Source organism: Sturnus vulgaris, chromosome 6 (genome assembly GCF_052056855.1).
Source record: "Sturnus vulgaris isolate bStuVul1 chromosome 6, bStuVul1.hap1, whole genome shotgun sequence".
In the NCBI taxonomy this organism is placed as follows: domain Eukaryota; kingdom Metazoa; phylum Chordata; class Aves; order Passeriformes; family Sturnidae; genus Sturnus; species Sturnus vulgaris.
The window spans coordinates 12,834,401-12,855,323 of NC_142248.1; the positions used below are offsets into that span (position 1 = coordinate 12,834,401).

Below are 20,923 nucleotides of genomic sequence, written 5' to 3' on the forward strand. Positions count from 1 at the left end.
ACATGAAAGAAATGGAAATCCTGGGGGAAAAAATCCCTAAAGCAACAAGGGAGCATGTTTTATTTGGGATGGGACTGTCAAGAGAAACCTGTAGGAGTTCTATTCCTGAACTATTAGGAGACATGCTTTGTGTTATGGGTAGCACCCATGGTGAGTTTTTGGAAAACCTGTCGAAAGTTCACAGCAACATTGCTGGAGCTATGCGAAAGCACAAATGCATAAACTGTGTGTTTCATAAGGGCACCATGAGACAGGTCTGACAGTAATGCAACTCTTGTGTGAAAAAATCTCCTGTACTGTGACAAGGACAAAGATAGAAGGAGACTGTCTTTCAGGAAGTTTCTAGAAGATCATCACTATTTATGTTACACTGAAGAGAAATTACCATGAAGTTGCAGTTGGTCTAGATGATAACGTGTCCCTCGGGTCAGCTGAAGTTCACTGTAATGTTAATATTTTAGCAGTTAAAATTGCCACACTTACTTGGTAGGATAATGAATTCAACTGGTCTGAGATGTGACATGATAAAAGTATGTTCTGAGTTAGATTGAAGTTGACTGATGTAAATCTCTTGCCAGAAAAATTATGTAAGATTGGTTATTGGCAGATGAAGCAGCATCCGCACCTCTTCCAATTAGGAAATGCTATGGAAAACATCGAGTAAAATAACAATCATATGAACTGGCCAATGTGCAAAGATGTGTGCCTCAGTGAAAAACTGAATTCCTTACCCAAAGCACCACAAAACAAGCCTAGACTTGTTGATTGCTCTATTCTAATGGATTGATTTCCATTATGGGTACATCTGCCAATTCAGCATGAGGATTCATCTTCAAATAGCTGAGGTGGGTTTCCCTGTCATGCTGTGAAGCAGATATATGTAAGCTTCATACAGATGTGGACACTTTCACTTAGACTCCCTATCCAAAGCCTGTAGGCCATTCTTGGCTTAAACGTGTACCAGATGCACATACCTGAGACTTGCAGCCAGGGGACAGATGGTGGAATAGCATAGCTGCAACCTGTAGCTGTCATCAGGGCAGGAACAGGCTCTAAGGTGGAGTTATTTGCACAAGAAAAACTGCTTTGTCCTTCATTCCCTGCCTTCCCCCACTTCCACTCTCTGCACTGGTTTTCCTGTTCATTTGTTCTCCTGCCCAGTGCCTTGCAGGTGAAGTTGCACAGGCTCAAGTTGGCCATGGTATCCTGTATGTTCCTATCTGTCCCTTGGGAATTGGACTTTTGGTTGTGTTCTGGAAGACAAGACAACCCTTGCTAGCTTTTGATGTCATCAAGACTTCAGTTGTGGAAAAAATCACTTAAGTTAGATCTGCCTTGCATTTATGCCAGGTGTCTGCTGTGACTGTGCTAAGACATTCATAAATGCCCCTGTTGCTTTGGGAGCACAGGCTTTAACATTGCAGGACTCTGGCTTCCCCACCTGGTTCTACAGACTTTGTTGTCCATGTTTTTGCTTTCAGCATAACCAGCCCAATTAGGTTTAAATACTAATATAATTCAATTTTGGCAGCCTCTCATCATTTTCGTGTTTCATTTGTCAGCTGACATTGTCAGTCATGTATTGTGGCATTGTCCTTGCATTTAATTATCACTGATGGCTGTAACATAATTTGGCAATAACAAATATGTCTTTGCCTGCCAGTAATTTGAGAGCAGAGAATGATCTGGACAAGTAATAGAACTGTCTGCTTTTTGTCATCCAGGTTTCATCCCCATCCCCTACTTTAGCTGGGCACTCTTTCATGGCAAAGCAATGTTGACATATATATTACGTCAGTCACAGTAAATATATTATGTCATAAAATGTATTTGTTTGTAGTGCAAGTACATCAACAATGAAATCATGTCAATGCCAAAATAAATAAAAATATGCTATGGGGGCTTTCAAAATCAACAGTATAATGTCACAAAGACAAAGCAAAAGTAGAATGGCAGCTAGTTAGTTATCTCAAGCCAAAATGAAAATGCATCCAGCTTTTAAACTTTCTTTTTGTTGGATATAACTCAAGCAAAAAAATTATACCGATGATTATAGATAGATAGACAGATATAGATGTGTGTGTGAAAGTCCTTATGTAGGAGATATTTTAATTGGGGCATTACAGAAATTCTAATTTCAAGAATGCAGAGATTCTGAAACATACTGATTTCTAACATTTTGAAAAGATGGTTAAATCTTTATGTTTCTGCTTAAAAGGCAATTTTTCAGCAGCACTGGAGAGAAACAGGTGCATATATATAATGGTGATGTGCAGATGATGACTTGTCAGGAAGGCATCAGAGTGTTTCACAGCTACCATGATACCAACAGATACCAAAGAAGTTGTTTCAACACGAAAAGGCAGGTGATCTTGATTATATTTTCAGACATTACCTGAAAAGGTTTATCAGTTTTGTGCCTTGGCTTCCATATTTAAAGTATTACACTGATTTTGAAGTGCTTTAAACAGTTGGGGCAAGCATCTCTCAGCCCCCAGGCCCTCACCCCAAAATCCTTGTGTAGAAAGTACTTTGGATTGGTGTTGACTGCTGGATTCAGCTCACAGTATATATAGTACATACAGTGTGTGCAAGCAGCCACTAGTGACTGAAGGCTGCAGACCACAGCTGAATTCTCCACTGCTAGATTGTAACTTTTCTGAAAGCAGCTTCTGTAAGGGGGATACCTTGAGACTATGCACATATTTGGGCTTGAATTTTCCCTTTCTCATAACAAATATATTTCCTGTTAGAATAGGTCCCTCTTAAACTTAAAAATGCAAAAATGCCAATGAGAATTTGTGACTAGTAGATCGACGTTTTTAACCTTAGTTTCATATTCATCAGGGTAATAGAGGAGAAATGACCATGTATGCATGTACTGCAGTAAACTGGGACCAACAGAAAGATGTGACCAACACCACTATCCAAGACCCAGAAGTAAATCTCTCTGCATTAGCAATTTCAAGTTAAAACTGGAGTTTTCCTACCTGTTATGTCTAACCTTATGTGACCTAAAGAGGTTTATATGTAATGAGCTTTATTAATCAGGCTTGAGAGATGATTGATAGCAGCAGGGGACATGGAACAGAGCAAGGGTGAGACTGTAGCTTCTGAGAGAGTGGTGTTGATAGGAGGCACTGGCGGTTTGGCCAGTGAGGAGAGCCGGCTGGGCTGTGCTGTGCCATGCTTCAGGGAAACAAATGGACCAAGGAAATGGTGTCTGCAGGACGAGGGATGCTGCAACCTGGTTTGGGCTGGCCTTTCTGAAGTTTCCCACTAGTTCAGTCCTTGCTGGGAAGCTGAGGCAAAGAAATACTGTGTTTTGATACTGTAGCAGATGGGAAGAGTGTTGCAGTTCCTTTTTAACTGCCTTAGGGTCCCGTTGTTGCTGTGTAATAAGATGATTTAATATACTTTAGCTGCTGCCTGTAAACTGCTTGCTGTTTGTCACTGAAGCCAAATTGCCTCTCTTCTTGCCCTGCTTGCCCTCTCCTTTTTTAGTGCTTCTGCAGGCTTAATTAGAAGTGTTGGCTGCAAAAGCACTAATTGGGTGAATGGGTTTGCAGGGACATGTGTGTGTACTTGGTTCCTGGAAACAACAGAAAGAAAATAATTTTCTTTTGTTTTATGAATTTTCCCTAAAAGGAACATAGAGATGAAACTATCTTCAGTTATGTAAGATGCCTTTCAACCACAATTCTGAGTTTGTGTTTCCCACGGTAACTGGACATAATTGTTGTGTGGTCTTATTCTTGCAGAACAGGAATTACTGCAGTTAAGAGCACTGAAAGAGTCTAAATTCTGATTTAAATTTTGGAATTAATTCTGCTTTAAGGGATTTCATTGTCTTAGTAGGTTACTACCTGAAAATGTTTGATCCACACACATTTACTAGCAAGAACATCAATATAAAGCATGTTGCGACCGAGTTGATTACCAGATGCAATATTAGGACTTTTCAGTGGGATAGGATTAACTACATTTCTGTTTTCTGAACAGATGCTTAGTTGCAGTATGCATTATTAACTAAGGCAATGCAAATGCTTTCCAAAGTTGTGCTGTGTGTGTATGCAACGGAAAATGTCAAAAATTAACATAACCAATCAAGATAAATTGTGGAGTATTTTCTCAAATTGAAAAGCAAAGCAATTGGGAATTAGGTCCCTTGGTTTTCAAACGGTAGTAGAGGGAATGGGAACAGCCTGCAAGGCTTACCATTTAGGAGAGCAGGAGACCCACCTGGTCTCATAAAGACTGTCTGTGGAAAGCAGGGGCAGTACAGAATATGCTATGAGCAGCACCCACTCTATTTTGTGTGAGAAAGAAGCCTCTGCAGAGGAACACTAAAGCCAGAGGTATGAGGGGAACCACGGTTGTAATTACGGAATTAACGGTCTGCCCATGGGGAAACAGAAGTTGGTAATGGGATAGAAGAAAGATTTGAGGGTCTTGAATGTATACTCAGGGAGGGAAGAAACTTTTGAGTATTTGCTGGGATTCATCTTGATTACCCTTGCAGCAGCTATTTCTGACAGAATTATATTCACACTAAAGTTCTGACACTGCTCGCAAGAGGAGAGCTTTCCTGCTCTGTTGTCTTCTGTACATATTAATGGGTAAATGAAATACAAAGAAAGGTTAGGAGGTCACCACACATAACACTGGAGTGATGGTGAGCAAGAAGAGCTCCTGAGAACATGATCTCTTGGAACAGCAAGGACATTGCTTAGGCCTGAAGGTTTTGAGAGAACAGGAGAAATGAGTGTGGAGCCCTGCAGGTCAGAGAGGGTTTTTACTAGGACCTGCTCTTTCTGGTATCTGTATTTGAGTAATTCCCTCTTATCCAAAGTTATTTGAAAAATGGAATGAAGGAGGAATACATTGGAAAGAAACAACAGCTTACAGGCTCTGCTCAGGTTTTCGTGAGGCTTGTGGAGGGAATCTCCCTGCACAGTGTCTTGCATGGCACTTCTGAGGCTTCCTTTCAGAAGCCACACACACCCTCACGAAGCGTGTTTAGTGAGCTCAGGCCATTAGCAGGGATGCAAAGGGATGAACTGGCTGCATCACCAAGTCTTCAATGAACTCTTGTGGAGTTCACGCCATAACCCTGGGTGCCTTAGTCCTGTTAACAGCACTGTGCTCATGCTGCAGCTCACTCTTTCCTCTGGGAAAAGCATTTTGTGACTGGTTGAACAGTTTTACTAACCCACTTTTTAAACTACATACACTCCTGTTCAAGAGGAGTAAAAAGAGTGAGCTTTCTTGCACACGTACCAGTATGAGGTCAGACAAAGCTGATGGCCCATCAGGATGAAGGTGGCAGGGTACAATCCCTCCATAAATGGCCAAAAGTTTAGGTGCAAAAGAGCAATATCTATTAAGAAATGATAGCTGGAAAACTTTGTAACTTGCCTAAGAGGGTGCTGGCGAGAGGTTACTTTGAAGGCAGAAAGAAGATTGCTTAGTGCGGGACTTGAAAGCCCCTTCCTTCCTAGGATGCTCAGCACTGCTGCAGCCCTTTCCAGTGAAGACACAGACCCAGGTGAGAGTGCTGCACTGGGAACTGCTGCGAGAGGCCACACCTGTAGAGAGCAGCAGCAGTCATCTCTGTGTGCTTGTGCAGCCCATGCCTGCTGGCAGAAGGCACTTGGAATGCAGAATCCCAGCCTTGCTCTCTGCCAGGGCCATCTCACTGAGCCCTCTTAACATGCTGTGCAGCATGGCTGTCATTAGAACCCATTTGTACACTCACCTGCTGAGCTGGCGGGACTCGAGGGGAAGTAGCATCTCTGATGACACCATTGTACACCTGAATGCTCTAAGCAGATCCCAGGATGAAAAGATGGTTCTGGCACTCTTTTAGTAAGAAGTCTGTAAAACTTGAGTGCAGTGTGTCTTTCCTGGAAAACCCAACCTAGTTCACGGGCCTTTACCCTCTCATAGGCTTCTGATCTGCTCAGTGCTTCCTACAGATGCTGAGAGCAGGAAGGTCTTGCCCAACCCAGACTGGTTACCAGTTAGGAAGTGAAGAGGCTCCATCGGATAGTAATTGTTCTCAAATACAGATATGCTATCATCCAGTTACTGTGAGCTAGACTACAACTTTGCAGCTGAGGGCACCCAGCTGTACCTCTGTATAGTGACTTTGCACATGTGTTTCCAAATCCCAAAGATGTGGTCTACAGCTAGGCTTGTGCCCTGCTACAGGTGCATGAGCAAGCCCACCCTTCCAGACTGCTGACCAAACTGCATGTTAGGGGTGTGCACTTGGTTAGGAAACACTATTGATAAATTAACAGGGCATTCAGCTCTGCTACTGGACCAAAAAAGGGGCTTTGCTCCATGCCTGCAGCTTTTTACAGGGGAAGGTGGCAGGGCAGTCACACGCTACCATCATCTGAAGGGGACAAGGTTTAGCATGACACAGCAAAAAGGACTGACAGCGGGGATGAGGAAAACAGCTGTTCCTTGAACTGTTTCCAACCATGGAGCATGGTTGCTTCCAACCAACTGCTTCCAAGGTGGAGCAGTGGTAGTTGCAGGAAACACAAAGCCCCAGAACACTTACAGTGTTCAGCTTCTCAGCATCAGCTGCTTCACTCTGCTGTGCCAGCCTACTTCTTGAGGCAGATGTGACCACAGCTAAAGGTCAGGTGACCATACTAGGATCAAGTTAGTGCAGCCTTTTGATAGCAAATTCAGCTAGCACAACAAAGGCTCTTTAAGTTACCTGCTTGGCAGGCTTACAGCTAGATTTCAGAGGCTGAATCTTGCCTACAGTTAATCCGTGTTCAGCTTTTATTTACAAGAGGTCTGAGATGTATGTATACAGCAAGATTTGCTGAACTGCTGAAGGAGGTTCACAATTAGATGAGCAATGCAGATGCAACAGCAGCACATAATGACTCAAGAGCTTGGTGACTGGTGTAAAGATTCTGAAGTCACACACAGATTAGCAGTTTTGTAGACCAGGTCTGAGGAGAGTATGTCAGTTATAGGAGAAGTGGTAGAGATCCTGTTTGACAGCCATGAGTAAACCAGGAACTCCTCGGCTACCCCCAAGTCTTGAAGAAAACACCACGCTAGGAATGGCATCTTTGGATGATGGGTGGGGAGAAGGGATGGTTCTAAGCAGATGAGCATCTTGGAGACTCCAAATTCTAGTGTAGCAATCCTGACCAACTGGGAGGAAAGCAAAATGCAACATTACACAAAAAGGACTTTACATGGTTCTGCAAGATTATCACCACAGAAACAGAAGGTCTATGGGTAATCAATATTTTTACACCCACAAGAGGCAAAGTGCTTATCCATACTTTCAAAACAAAAATTTTACACTGAATACTACAAGAGTGGGAAATACGTGCATTTCCTATTAGGTAATTAAAGGTACAATAAATCAGTATTTAGAGTGCTTTTCTCTTTATCAATCTCCTAAGCAAAAAAAAAAAAAAAAAGGGGAGAAAAATTTCAGTCAAATAAAAAATTCTTATTATTCCACCACCTACTGACAAATCCAAGGAAAGGAGGTCATTGTCTTTACAGTGACTTTATGAAACTTGGCTACACTATAAAGGTTTTGTTTTTGCATCTGAGGAATACAGACAGTTTACAGGGAGTCAGGCCCACATGCCAATGGTTCACTTCAGTCCATTACATTTTCCACTTAAGCACGAACTAAAGATATACATAGTCTGTATATAAAGTTATCACCAAGTCTCCTGTTTACATGTTGTTTCCCTGAATTTTAAAATCAAGTGTTTTCTGTGCTACTCCTGACACATATTGTGGAAAGGATAATGTGACTTTTGCAGGACACAGCAGATAAAGCTGTTGAGCACTTCAAAGGATTGATTACAGTAGGTAATTACAGTGCATCCATAACATAATCTTTTTTTCATCGTATATTACGGTATGTTTAAGGCTAATTTTTTTCTGAATTTTAAAGAATTAACAGCTTTACATCTTCTAACAGCTGTACCTAAGAAACACCCCTCAGGCATAAGAAAATCACTACCTTACACTATACAAATAGAAGGGGGAAAAAGTCAACCCACCTGCTATAAGAAGTCCTTCCTCCTCATTTACATGCAAAGGGAGAAGAGCATATTCATTGTGGTGACCTGTGTACTGTTTCACACATTTTGTTGTTCTCAGGTCCCACAGTTTTATCTGCAAGTTGAAGGAATTATTTGAGAGAGGATATATTAAAGCAGAGAGCACCTGAAGGTTGGATGTATTGGAGCATGTCTAGAGGACGGCCATGAAGATGATCAGAGGGCTAGAGGACCTCTCCCTATGGAGACAGGCTGAGAGAATTCAGCCTGCAAAAGCAGCCTCCTCCTAAAGGAGGCTACAAGAGAGCTGGAGAGGGTCAGTTTAGAAGGGTATGTAGTGATAGGACAAGGGGGAATGGATTTAAACTGAGAAGAGTGGGTTCACATTAAATATTAGGAAACTCTTTAATGTGAAGGTGTTGAGTGACTAGAACAGGTTGCCTAGAGAAGCTGTGGATGCCCCATCCCGGGAAGTTTTCAAGGCCAGGCTGGATGACGCTCTAGTGGAAGGTGACCCTGCCTATGACAGGGGGCTGGAACCAGATATCTTTAAGTTTCCATCCAACCCAAACCATTCTGTGATAAATAACGGGCTCTGGAAGAAGACCCATAAATGGAACTACCACCCAGTTCCATACTATGTACCAAGAGGAGACATCTGCCCTTGGGAGTGGGATAAGTAGCTGTAAATGCCCAGATACTAAAAGGAACCATAACAAAACCATACCTTTCCAGCCATATCTGCTGCCATCAGATAATGTTCAGCCTCCATAAGGTGAAGAGATGTAACTGCTGAGCCATGGAAGAGACGAATTGCTTTCCAGCTCTGCCCCTTGCGGTTACGCTGGCGCACGTCGATGCTGAAAATCTCACCCGAGCGGCAGCCATTGTACAGCACTGGGGTCTGGGAGAATCCCAGAGAAAGAAGTGTACTGTGTAACATCTGCAAGGATCTTACAAGTTACACAGACAGTCTTGTGTCATGCTTTTGAGCTCCACAGTGTAGCTGTCAAATTTTTTTAACAGATGCATTAAGAAGCAGAACTTTGATTACACACAGCAGTGTTTTTCAGCCAATTCATTAGTTCTGTTCAAACCTCAGCTATTTACTTTAGCTGTGAAAGTTTGCTTAGGTAAGGAGGAACTCCGTCTAACATAACAGCAAAACTGAAACTAGAATTCTCGTATTCCTATTCCACCATCCTAATTCTTTGTGAACAAGTCCATTAGTATTTTATAGGGACTTTCTCCTTCTTGGTGGAGGCAATACACTGAGTGTTATTAGAATGAGGTTATTTGCCAAAAGCAAAACAACTTTACATGTTATTACTGTGCTCTGTGTACTTCCTTGTCTTTTAACCTTTGTAATCTTAACAAAAATTGCCTCTGTTGCCACAGTTTGAAATCAGATAATCTTTTTGTTACTATTCAATTGTGTACAAACATCAGACCACATCAGCTCTGCTGTGGAACAGCCATCCAACAGCAGCTATCATCACAACCTTATGTACAGCATAAGGAGTCCTGCCCCAAAGAGAACAAAAAGCCCACCAATGAGGCAGTGCTCTGAAAAAATGGTGCCTGGTTCTCCCTACCTGCGTGGCAAACTGCTGTGCCAGCACATCACTACTGGTTCCAAATGTCTGACGATGCCCTGTCACTACATTGGTCACAAGAACTCGTCGTGTCAGGCCTAAGGAAGACAGATGATGTTGGTTTAGCTGTAATTTGCATAGCAGCTGGGAGATGAATGGAAGAAGTCTTTCCCACTGAGACCTAGGGGGTTGCTAGCCTTGCAGACAGATCACCTGTGCTAAAGCAGTTGTCTGCTTGGGGATTCAGGCACCAAGCGCAGGACCAGGCAGTGGATATCTTGAAACTGCACAGCATTCCAGGTCGATCTCCTAGAAGACAGAAGAAACACATGAAGTATTCATAAAATATTAGGACAGGATGATAACTCAGAAAAGTTCTTAGATTGCCACATTTCTTTTAGCATTTCAATCTGAAGCAGAGAAAGTTTTACCCAATTAGTGTCCTTTTGCTACTGAAGAGACAGGAAACAGAAATGGAAGTTCATGACTGTAAGTGAGACACCTACAGTCTATGTAAATAGATGATATTGGGCAACTCTGAAATTTATTCAGTAGTCAGAGGGCTGACCATGGCAGAAAAAAGTACTGACTTATAGCACTATGTGAGCCATTTTTTAAAGGTGAGTGGGCTAGAAATAAGAAACATTTACTTTTTAAAATACAGATTAGCCAAAGCCTAACCTGTAAGTCCTATGCCTGCTTATTTAAAAAAAAAAAAAAGTAATAAAACCCTAGATTTGACCCTTACTCATGTAGTCCCTGCACAGAATTTATGCCAATTAGGAGACTACATCCTCAGTTTTCCCTTCCTTCATTGCACATCATACATCTGTAAGGTAGCAGAGGTGACATGGACAAGAATGGATGGATAACATAAGTTTTAGACAGATTAACTTCTACTTTTCTTCCAGCATCTACTCAGCAAGGCTCCCACAAATCACCTATTTAGGAGACTGAAGGAAGTTTAGGAAATATCTAAACAGTCAGTAGGACATACTAGACAAGTGGACTTTGGTGGAACTCAGAGCAGCTAATTATGGTGAAGGGCTTAAAATCTTTTACAGAGCAACTGGGTATGCTGGCCTAGTAGCCACCCACCCTCAATGACTCTTCATTCAAGTTCATGCTGACTCTACGCAAATTTTTTTAATGGCTGCATATATAGTAAGACATGAAAAATTTAAAATTAGTTCATTACTCTTATTTATCACAGATTTCCTCTGTAAAAATTTAACTGATCATATCTGAATAGAAGGCATATTAGAGCACTGCACTCTGTGACTTGAGGAAGCATGGTTCTAACATCTATCAAGAAAGTCCAATTAATTAAGTCTTGCCCCCCAACAACATTCAACAGAAAAAAATCAGCTATAGCCAGACAAGACACAGTACTCTCCCAGTCAGTCAGGCTTCCATACAACTGGAGCTGGAGCTTGTACAAGGAGCTATAGGCTGAGATATTTACCAGCTTTCCAACTCTGATTTATGCACTGAGCATACCTGAGCAGCTGCTATGAGAAGGGATTCTGCAGTGACTCTGGACAGTCTATAAGGAAATGTGAGTACTTGCTGTGTGCAGCTTCCGAGTATTAATTACAGGCCAAGTTACTCATGAAAAATCTCAAGTGTTTACTTTACAAGTGAGGTGTTCCCCTGCCAAAGTCAAGTACTGCAGCAGCTGAAAATAAACTAGGGCTTTGAATACTGCTTGTTAATTAAGTCTCAAGTTCTTTCATCGTCATTTCACTTCTTAAGCTGTTTTAGTCTTACAGGAATACAACAGTCTCACCAACTACTGAAAAAGAATGCTAAAATGAACTTTCATTTGTGCTCTTTTCATACCATAAATGCTACCAACACTTGGAGACAAAAAAACAACAGAAACACCCTACCTGGGTTAGTGCTGCTGAACAATGATGCTGGAAGCAGACTGGCACAGCCTGGTGTTTCTGCAATTCCCATGAGACACAGCTTGCTGAACTGAGTTAAGGAAAACTGATTTCTCCCTAGACTGGAAAAGGCTGCCTAATATTTATAAATGGGAAAAGCAAAATGCCCTGACACAGCTACAGCTTACAACACTTTTCCTTGAGACCTTTAATATGCTTTACAGTTTACAACAAAGCTGTGACACTTCATTTCTTTTATAGGAATGAGCTAGAAAGAACTCAAACTCTTGCTTGTGTATTTTCACTACCAGAAACATAAGAGAATACTATTGTATCTTACTAGTGATAGGAAAAAGAAAAAAAATAACCATGGCCTACATAGATCATTCTTCTCACTTTTTCATGCTGATGACACTGCATTAATATAGATCTGTTTTTCATGGAGATAAACTGCAAAAATAGGAGGCAAGGAAAACTCACTTTAGATTACATTTAAATATTTTATGAAGACTATACCAGGTACAAATAGAATTTGAAAGCTGTATTTCAAGTTCAGTGGGGTAAATCTGTAACTCAACTAGGGGAAAGCAGGAATCCAACAACCAAGTGATCCCAAACCCATCCCCAGCTGTGCACATGCCTGGTGAGCTCCTGCCCTTGATGGGTCTGTCTGGAATTGCCTGGCTTTTCACACAAGCCATTCCATACTTTTCTATGTAATTTCTTTTGGCACTTTAATAGCACACCTGTTGTCTGCTATCTCCTATGTCAAAATGCAATTATTTTTCCCCCACTCTTCTGGGCTCTGCACTGTTCATTACTGCTTCCTCTACTATATCATCAACTTTCCTCTTCTTTGAGTCAGACCTGCAGAGCATGCTCTGAAATTTGCAGGTGATGCTACTGAATTGCTCCCATTCTCTTCTCACCTCAACCAATATGGGGATGGTTTTAAACACAAATGAACCATCCCACTTCAGAAAAAGGTTACTGCCTTAACCCTCTGCTCCTGTTGTTTTGCCCCAGCCAATTTCCAAACATCAGATCATTTTGGATATGGCATTTACATACACAATTAATGGAGTGGGAATTCTCCACAGCAGAAAACGTGGTCTTTCATTTACCATTAACATGGGAACAATTCTACATATATCTGTAACAGAACCATACATCTGCCTCAGTAATTCCAACATATTGCAATTTTCATTCCTTCCACTGTTTTCCAGAAAACTTATCTTCTGGGGGAACTACAGGAGAGGTATTCCTTGAAGTTAGTTTTTCTGTGAAGCATGATGAAGACTTGTGAAACCTGAATGACAATTTTATTTTTTTTAAAGGATATAAAACATGAGAATCTGGATGGGTCAGTGATGCCCAGCATACAGAGTTCACCTTCAGAGAGAAGAAGACATACTATTTTTGTGATCTGTTATTCAGTTAAGGAAAGATTACTTCCATGCAAAAATTAGGCACTGGGCACAACTCCTCAGCCCACTAAATAACTCAGTAATGGGGCACAAGCATTTCAGCTTCACACTCGTAACAGAACAGCATTAAGAAGTCTGACCAAACAAAGACTAAGGCACCAAGCATATCCTATTGCTCAAGAGACCATCCCTGAAAGAACCTGAGCATGAAGAGATCATGAAAACCTGTTCTAAATATGTCTCATATTTAAAGGAGGATAAACACAGTTTAAGGGTAAACTTTTAAGGATAAACACAGTTTCCCAAAATTATTTTTAAGAAAGAAGCACGCAAATCTTGGTACTTTTGGTAGCCAAATTTCAGTTTTGCCAGCCACAGCTGAAGTCTAAAGTAATCATTATCCTTGGAAGCTGGTATTTCTACATAGTCTTCCATTCCAATTGTAGTATAACACTCCTGACAACTATCACTGGTATTAAGCACTTTCAGGACAGGTTTATTGTGGTTCTGTGTTTACCCAAGGTTCACATTTCTAGATTCTTCCACTCTCTTCTCCTAGGCACATCCCCAACCCTCATGGCACTTCTACCTGAGCCTCCCAATGCAACCACCAAAGGAAGGAGGAACAGAAAATAGTACTTTGCGGTTTGTGAAGTAGAGGTTGTCATACATCTCCACAGTGAGAGACTCCTTCCCCAAACCGCTGAGATTGATGATACCATATTTACATCCTCCATGCTCTACATCGTTCACAGTGAATATTCGTTCACAAGCAACATCTGCCTGTAAAATAAAAGCTTACCGGTCACACTGGAAACTTACAGGAAAAACAGCTTGAGGGAGTTGCATTAGGTCTAAAATGAAACAACACATTAATTCTGATCCTTTTAACAACACCTATTTTCCATTTACCTCTAAAATCAGTGGCCAACTCCTTTTAAATGCATGCACAGAAAAAACAGGGATAAGAAAAGGATTCAGTCCTTGGCTAACAATAAATGACCTTTCCAATGTTAACACTTCTATACACTTACACTGTTTCTGAGTCCCTTCTGGCTTCAACTACCTATGCAGTGCTCTGTTTACAAGGCCAGGAGCTGGTCCTGGAGAGCTTCCTATATAGTCTATGAAAGATCATGAAATGTAATGTGATTACTGATGTTTACTTAGAGTCTCTGAACCACAGGCTTTGCCACTCCCAAAATTCTTCTCTTTCATTTTTTTTCTTCTTTCTCTTGATCCTCTCCACTCCTCCTCCCAGCCCCACAATAATGATCCACTCAACTCCTATTTACTTCCAAAATAACATGTTGATCAGATTTTTAAAAAAATCAAATAAAAAAACCCCAAAACATAACCTAAGAAAAAAATGCTTTCATAATCAACCTTTTTTATAATTTTCCTCTGTAGGAAAGGAACAGCCTCTCCCTACCTGTTTAAAGTTACTGAGCACAGATTTTAAGAACTGACAGAGCAGGAATAGCACATCTTTAAAAGCTACATTTGACCTGTGTGATTTGATTACAAGAACCTGAATTTTCACTGAAGACAGGTTCCCTTTATCTTAAAGACTTATCATTTCTCATAACATACCACAATGATTTTAAAATTGTTGGTTCCAGCAACTGAGGAATCTGGACTGTGAATTTCTATCTTCCTCCTCTGCATGCAGTTCACTTTTAGTTCATGGACTAGCCTGTGAAAGCAGGTAGGAGGGTGAGGGGGTTGAAGAGAGGAGAATTCAGGTAAGCCTAAATTTAATGCATATAAAAAGAATTCTGGCCATATAGAACTGCTTCTCAATCACCCAAAATTCCTGAATAACTAGCATGCTGAAATTTACCTTGCATAACCCATGAACATGTGTATCTTCCACATTCATGGAATTTCCTCCCACTATTTTGAACCCCAGAACATCTTTAGCAGCCAGAACAGCAACACAGCAAGTCACTAACTTAACTTGCCTTCTGCTGTTCTAATGGGTGGCAAGGGAATGGTCATGTCCATTGAAAGGCACTTATCCTAAAAATGCCGTGCTATACTCATAAAGTACGAAGTGGCAAAACAGCATATCCATATACATACATAAAGTGAACTTTCTTTAAAGAAAAGTTGGGAAACAACTTCCTCATTTGAATTATCATCATTTTAGTAATCTGATTATTACAGAATATAACCTTTTATCTGACTGTAAGTAATATGTTCCTTCTCATCCCAATGGAACAGTAAGAAATGCAAGAAAACCTGAAAGAAAGAGTTGCACTAACAGCAGAATTTGGCACTGCAAACAGAAGACAAATCAAATCACTGTACCTGCAATAACTTGTAGAGCTGAGCAAACCCAGCTGCCTTTTCTGTAACAGCACAGAGGAGTTCAGTCCAGCCCTAGTTGTTTTCTAGAAGAGAGTAACATGGAACTGTACTAAGTTATTGTTTAAGATTCAAACATAGCTGTGTGTCTTTGATGTTTGGGATGTTTAGGTAACTTCTTCCTCAAGCCTACACACACAAAAATTTTCAGAATGTATAAAACACATTCCAGCACCATCTCCCTGACCTACTACAGTAAGTAGACAAGAATATACTCCTGGTGAGATGTGGAGTGCCTTCTGTAAATACAGAAGCTGGAGTAAAAATATGAAATCCCAACAGCCATTGTTTTCACTCTATATAATCACCATTACCACCCTGGAGGTGTAAAGTCACCTTGTGGTTTCATTACAACACCTCAAATTCTTCTTCTACAACAAAATCTTCTATCACAACGAGACTGATATTAAACGTGCAGTCTTACTGCTGTACTAAACTGCTTTTCCATTCCCCCCACAGCCCTGGGGTTGGAACTAGATGATCTTTAAGGTCCTTTCCAAACCAAGTCATTCTATGATTCCATTCCTTGATTCACGAACTTTTTATAATTTAATGCAAACACCTTCTGAGGAGACCAAGGGATAGATTTTTAGCAGAACTATGGAGCAAGAAATCTTTTTGATAATGCTCAGACAATGCAAGTGCTTCAAAGTCCAAACGTTCTTTACACTCAAGAGCTGTTTGGAGAACTTCATTGAGTAAGAAAAAGAACACTGTTCACTTCTTCCAAATGACAGCATATAAGCTGAGCTGTTATTTGTAAAGTTATAAGACACGTTTTTCAGAAAATGAAAAAGCATCCTTGTTAGATATTTTACACACATTACAAATACGCAGCATCAGCATTAATTTCACTGTAACACTTTATGAAGGAAAGCACACAGGCTTTCCAGACATAAACATAAAACCTGCCTTGATTTCAGCTGTCCAAAAAAGTTATTCAAGAAAAAGCTGTTTACACCAACTATGATTAGATTGTTTCTTCAAGGTCCAGGAATATGATAAATAAAATTATTAAGAATGTGAAAAACTTTAAATCAAGACCCCATTTTGCCAATTCAAGGCAGGAATTTGAAGCCTGGCATCCAATGTCCTAACTCAAGTGTTAACTGCTTGACAACTGCAATTATGAGCACAGTTCCTGTGTCTTTATAGAATTTTTGTTTGTAATGACTTCACTTCATTCCTGTGTGGAACAGCCAAACAAAAGGCTTCAAGGACTTTATTCTTGCAGAACAAGAAACCTAACAGTCAGAACTTCAAGACTTTAGTTTAAAAATCTCTCCTGGGCCAGAGCACAATAAAGCCTAATTGCAATCTTTTTCAAAACATACCTGAATCTGTTTTTCTTCCTCTTCCAAGAGCCTCAGTCTTTTGCACTCCATTGCCTTGTGCTGAATGCTGTCCTTCGTGAGTGGGTTGTGGTTATTATGTCCAGGCAGTAGGCGAAAATAGCGGTTCTTTTCTGGGTCATAATAAAATCCTGGCAGTTCTTCAGGGTGGGGAGACATGGGGTAGAAAAAGTGGCAAAATCAGATGGATAACTAAGTTTGTTTATTGTTCTTTGATATTCCGTGTCTTCATGTGAATGTCAGAGTTGCAAGACCCAAAGCTCTAGCTCCCAACAGGTCCCAAGTGTTAACACACACACACACACACACACGTAACAGATGAGCCACTTACAGGAGAAAAAGACAGATTATTTATAGTGTTCAAATGTACTGCTCTTTCACAGGTACAGAAGGGATGTCACCACTGACCAAGAGGAAATTCAGACCAATCAGAAAAGCACAAAAGAAAGGTTTTGTTTCAGAACAAAAATGGTGTTTTCTCATAAATAAATCACGAGGAGACATTCTTAGTTAAAAGACTTGGTCAGACAGCAAAAAATATGATAATGAGGTATCAAATAAACCCAAATAAAGTGATTCACTTCCCAGAACAAGACACTTTTTCTTCAGCACATAGGAGAGATTTAGATAAAATCAAGAATACATTTGGCTCCTTCCAGTGATAAATTGAGATGAGAAACACTCAATTTTAGTGCTTCACTGTCTGTGTGAATGCAAAGGGAGATAAGTAAAATACTTTGATAGATTTAAAATACTTTGACAGATTGTCTCGAGACAAAGAAATTTCTTCAGAAGCAATTGTTAACATTTAATTTCAAGAGTTTTTATTTGAAACTTTATTTACACCAGAAATTTAATTTTACGTATCCTCTTTATGCAGCTGCTTACCATTCAACTCCCTGTCTGCATCTTTTAGGTTTCAGATTAGCCACAAGTGAGCAAGACTTATTGAGATCAGTGAAAATAAAAAGTTAGTCAATGAATCAGTAAAGTTTATAAAAGCACACTACATTTAGTATACAGTATCTAATTACATAGGAATAAATGTCTTGCTAGATACATCTCCTAACATACTCACAACACAAAACAGTGATATACAAACACCATCTCTTTAAACTCAGTGTTGTTTCAGGACTAGCACTGTTCAATGAATCAGGAAACCAGAAGGTAAACAGGACATCCTTCTCACCAGCACTACTACTTCATTGTTTGTTGTAAATGAACAAGTATTTGGGCAGAGTGTATTTATTACAGACTACAAAGTACACTGAAGGCATAAAGAGAGACACATCGCACAAGAGACACACCACAGTGGTGGACTGTTGTGCCTTTCAAAAGGCTGAGTAACTGAACACAAGCTGTATTTTTTTTATATGCTCTTATTTTATTTGCTTCCTTAGTACTTAATTTTCTTCCTAAAGCAGCATTTCTGGAGGGAGAAAGAGAATTGCATTTTTTCCAATTTATATCAGCTTGGCTAAGCACACAAGTTTTCAAACATGAGAAGCATTTGCAGGCCTGAAAGTGATTTGGCTCTGTTCTCTAGATCCTTACTTACTACTTCTTTTTGTATCACTTGACATTACTTTTCACCACAAACTTTGCAGTTTGTATTGTTCCTGTCACATCAGATTATTAATGCAGCTTACTACTACTTTTTTCACACAATCAGCATATAGGAACCGACTTCTCATTTATAAACACCATCTCTTACCTGGTGCTACAGAGTTCTGTGTTGAACTGGATGAAGAAGGATCTTCATTGGTGCTGGGACCTGCATTCACTGAGGTCTGTGGTTCTTCCTGTTCCAGGCTAAAAAAATAACATTACCTTCAAGACAGGCTCACAGTTGCCCCACGTATCTTTCCCACAAAGAATCTAGAAAGCAGATTGTCACTGACATAAATGAAGTAACATTCTGCAGTGCTCTGATAGCACACTCTGCAGATCACCATAAATTACACTATGAAAATCAAACAGTATAAAATATTCGGCTTAAACATTTCTCAAGAACATACCAGCATCCTAAAAGCCTTAAATGACTTGCTAATACATTAGAGGTAGCTGTTGATTCTGCAAGTGCCTCTAACTTTTTTTAGCAAAAGATTAACTGGGCAATCGTACATTAAACAAACAGCTCACTCCTGAAAGCACACAAGTCTTCACAGCACAAAGCTGTGGGTAAAACACTGAAGTCAGGTCAAAAATATTTTGCCATTCTCTCCATAACAAGAATTCCACTGATGAGGTTAGAAACATGCAGAAGAAACAAAAGCTTAATGAAAATTCCAAGAAAAGCCTCTGCTTTTCTAATAAACATTACAAGGGATAACTGCAGCTTTCTTCTTTTAGAACTAATATACATGAGCATATTCAGAACTGATGAGCAAAATTCCACTGAGGATGTTTTCTGAATCACCTGTACAAGTCTCACTTTTTAAGACTGGTCTTATATGTTATCTTAAAAGCAGTAGGTGAAGATGTTTTCCAAGAGTCATAATTTATTGGAAAGAAAATGACAAAGAAACTCTAATACCAGCTCTACTGTGGTTTGATTATACAACTTTGAAAATAGTTAAATGATGTAACAGGTATATAACAGGAAAAACACCAGATCCAACCCAAGCACTTCAAAGCTCTGTAAGAGAATCCTGTTGATTCTACTCACTGAAGTAGTGCCCACTTGCAGTTCTAAATTTTCTTACACAAGTACAACTAGTGTGGCAACTAATATGTGTGTCTCTTTTCCTAAAAACAGGTTTAAAAAAAAAAAAAAAGAAAAAAGCTCACCATATTAAAGCAAAGCATTAGCCTCTTTTAGTCCTGCAATAGGCACTATGAAAAGAACAGTGGAATGAAAAAGCAACCATAAAAACAGCTCAAACGAAGACAAGTGTAAGTTCTAAAATATAAAACTTATTTTCTGAAAGGATCAGTTTTCAAGACAGGGGATTATTCCTGAGACCCTGCTTCATTTTCTTCATCTGTTAGATATGGTATTATTACCATATTACTTGCCATGCTTTCAAAAGCATTCAGGAAGATCCTTTAACGACAGATTTTACACCAATAGACTCAGAAGCTTAAAAAATAAACAGGCAGGTAGAATGAAGTAATTTTATTTTTCTTCCCTGAACTGTTTTTGCATGTTGATGAAGGGTTTATGCATAATGCACAGCTTTAAAGGATTGGCTCATGGAACCGCCCCTCAGTTTAAAATCAGTGTACAGCTGAGAACACACAATAAACTTCCAGAAATCAGTGCAATTCCACTCCCAGTAGAGATGACAGATATACCAGAAGTAGCGCCTACTACACCTTCAGATGGCACCCCTCTCAGTTGTAGAGAGTCACCGTTCCGTATATTTAATTAGGCGTAAGACCCAGCGGCTCAGCCCACGCCAAGCACAAGCTGCCCGTACTTGCCTTTGGGTGCGGTTGTTGTGACTGGGTCTTCTGTGCCGCTGCGGGTGGTGGCCGCGCTTGTGACTGCTCCATCCACGCCTCTCCTTGCCTCGACGGTAGTTTCTCCGCATTTCTATTCTTAAAGCAAACATACACATATCTCATCCCTACTTGCCTGGAACGGCTCAGCACACAAGACAAATCTCTTAATGCGGCCTCTTTTCAAACAGTTTCAACCTCTAACGACCAGGCCCGCCGACCGCCCGCAGCACAGCCGCTCGCCTACGCCTGTGGACTTCCCCGCTAGCCCCGGAGCAGCTCCGCGGCTCACCCCGCAGCGCTGAAGCCAGAACCCCGGAGGCAGAAGGGCAGCGATGACCGCGCGTCCTCCACCGCGTCCCAAGGCCCGCCCGTGCCCTCACCGCGCCGGGCCCTCACCGCGGCCGCGCTGCCGCCAGAGCCCCGCCCACGCCGCCAGGGGCGCCCCTCACTGGCTCTCAGCCGCGGCCGCCGCTTGACGGACAGCTCGCTCGACCAACCGCAGGCGGCGGGGCCGGGGCCGGACTGAGGGCGGGCGGATGGCGCTGGTGCGGCGCTGAGGGCATGGAGGGTGTGGGTTGAAAGGGGGCTCCTTGCATGGCAGCGGAGCCACGCGGGGCGGAAGGGGTCTCTTAGCACGGTAGGGAAGCTATGCAGGGCAGAGGCAGCTCGGGGTTTGCTGGGAGGTGATGTGCACTGAGGGGATACCGAAAGGATATCTCCGCTTCCTTCTCCTACCTCGCTGGCTCCCTCATAGCCATCCTTTGGCTGTGGGCAGGTACA

At 41.1% G+C, this 20,923-nt stretch overlaps 1 protein-coding gene across 3 annotated transcripts; it reads right to left on the minus strand.

Moving 5' to 3' along the window:
* Positions 1–6,781: 6,781 nt before the first annotated feature.
* Positions 6,782–20,577, minus strand: DCAF4 (DDB1 and CUL4 associated factor 4). 3 transcript variants are annotated; one of them, XM_088167046.1, is made up of 14 exons: positions 20,540–20,577; positions 20,123–20,239; positions 18,411–18,508; positions 16,679–16,836; positions 15,288–15,370; positions 14,568–14,670; positions 13,614–13,757; positions 12,890–12,939; positions 11,551–11,630; positions 9,872–9,967; positions 9,659–9,756; positions 8,791–8,967; positions 8,064–8,178; positions 6,782–7,188 (listed from the first exon to the last, which is right to left on the minus strand). In XM_088167046.1, the coding sequence occupies exons 2-14, from the start codon at positions 20,230–20,232 to the stop codon at positions 6,995–6,997; spliced, it is 1,506 nt and encodes a 501-aa protein (XP_088023172.1). In that variant the 5' UTR covers positions 20,233–20,239; positions 20,540–20,577; the 3' UTR covers positions 6,782–6,994. The 3 variants fall into 3 exon arrangements, with proteins under 3 accessions (XP_088023172.1, XP_014724838.2, XP_014724837.2); XM_014869352.2 differs by having other exon boundaries at positions 20,123–20,234; positions 20,433–20,565; XM_014869351.2 differs by having other exon boundaries at positions 20,433–20,563.
* Between the last annotated feature and the right edge of the window lie 346 nt (positions 20,578–20,923).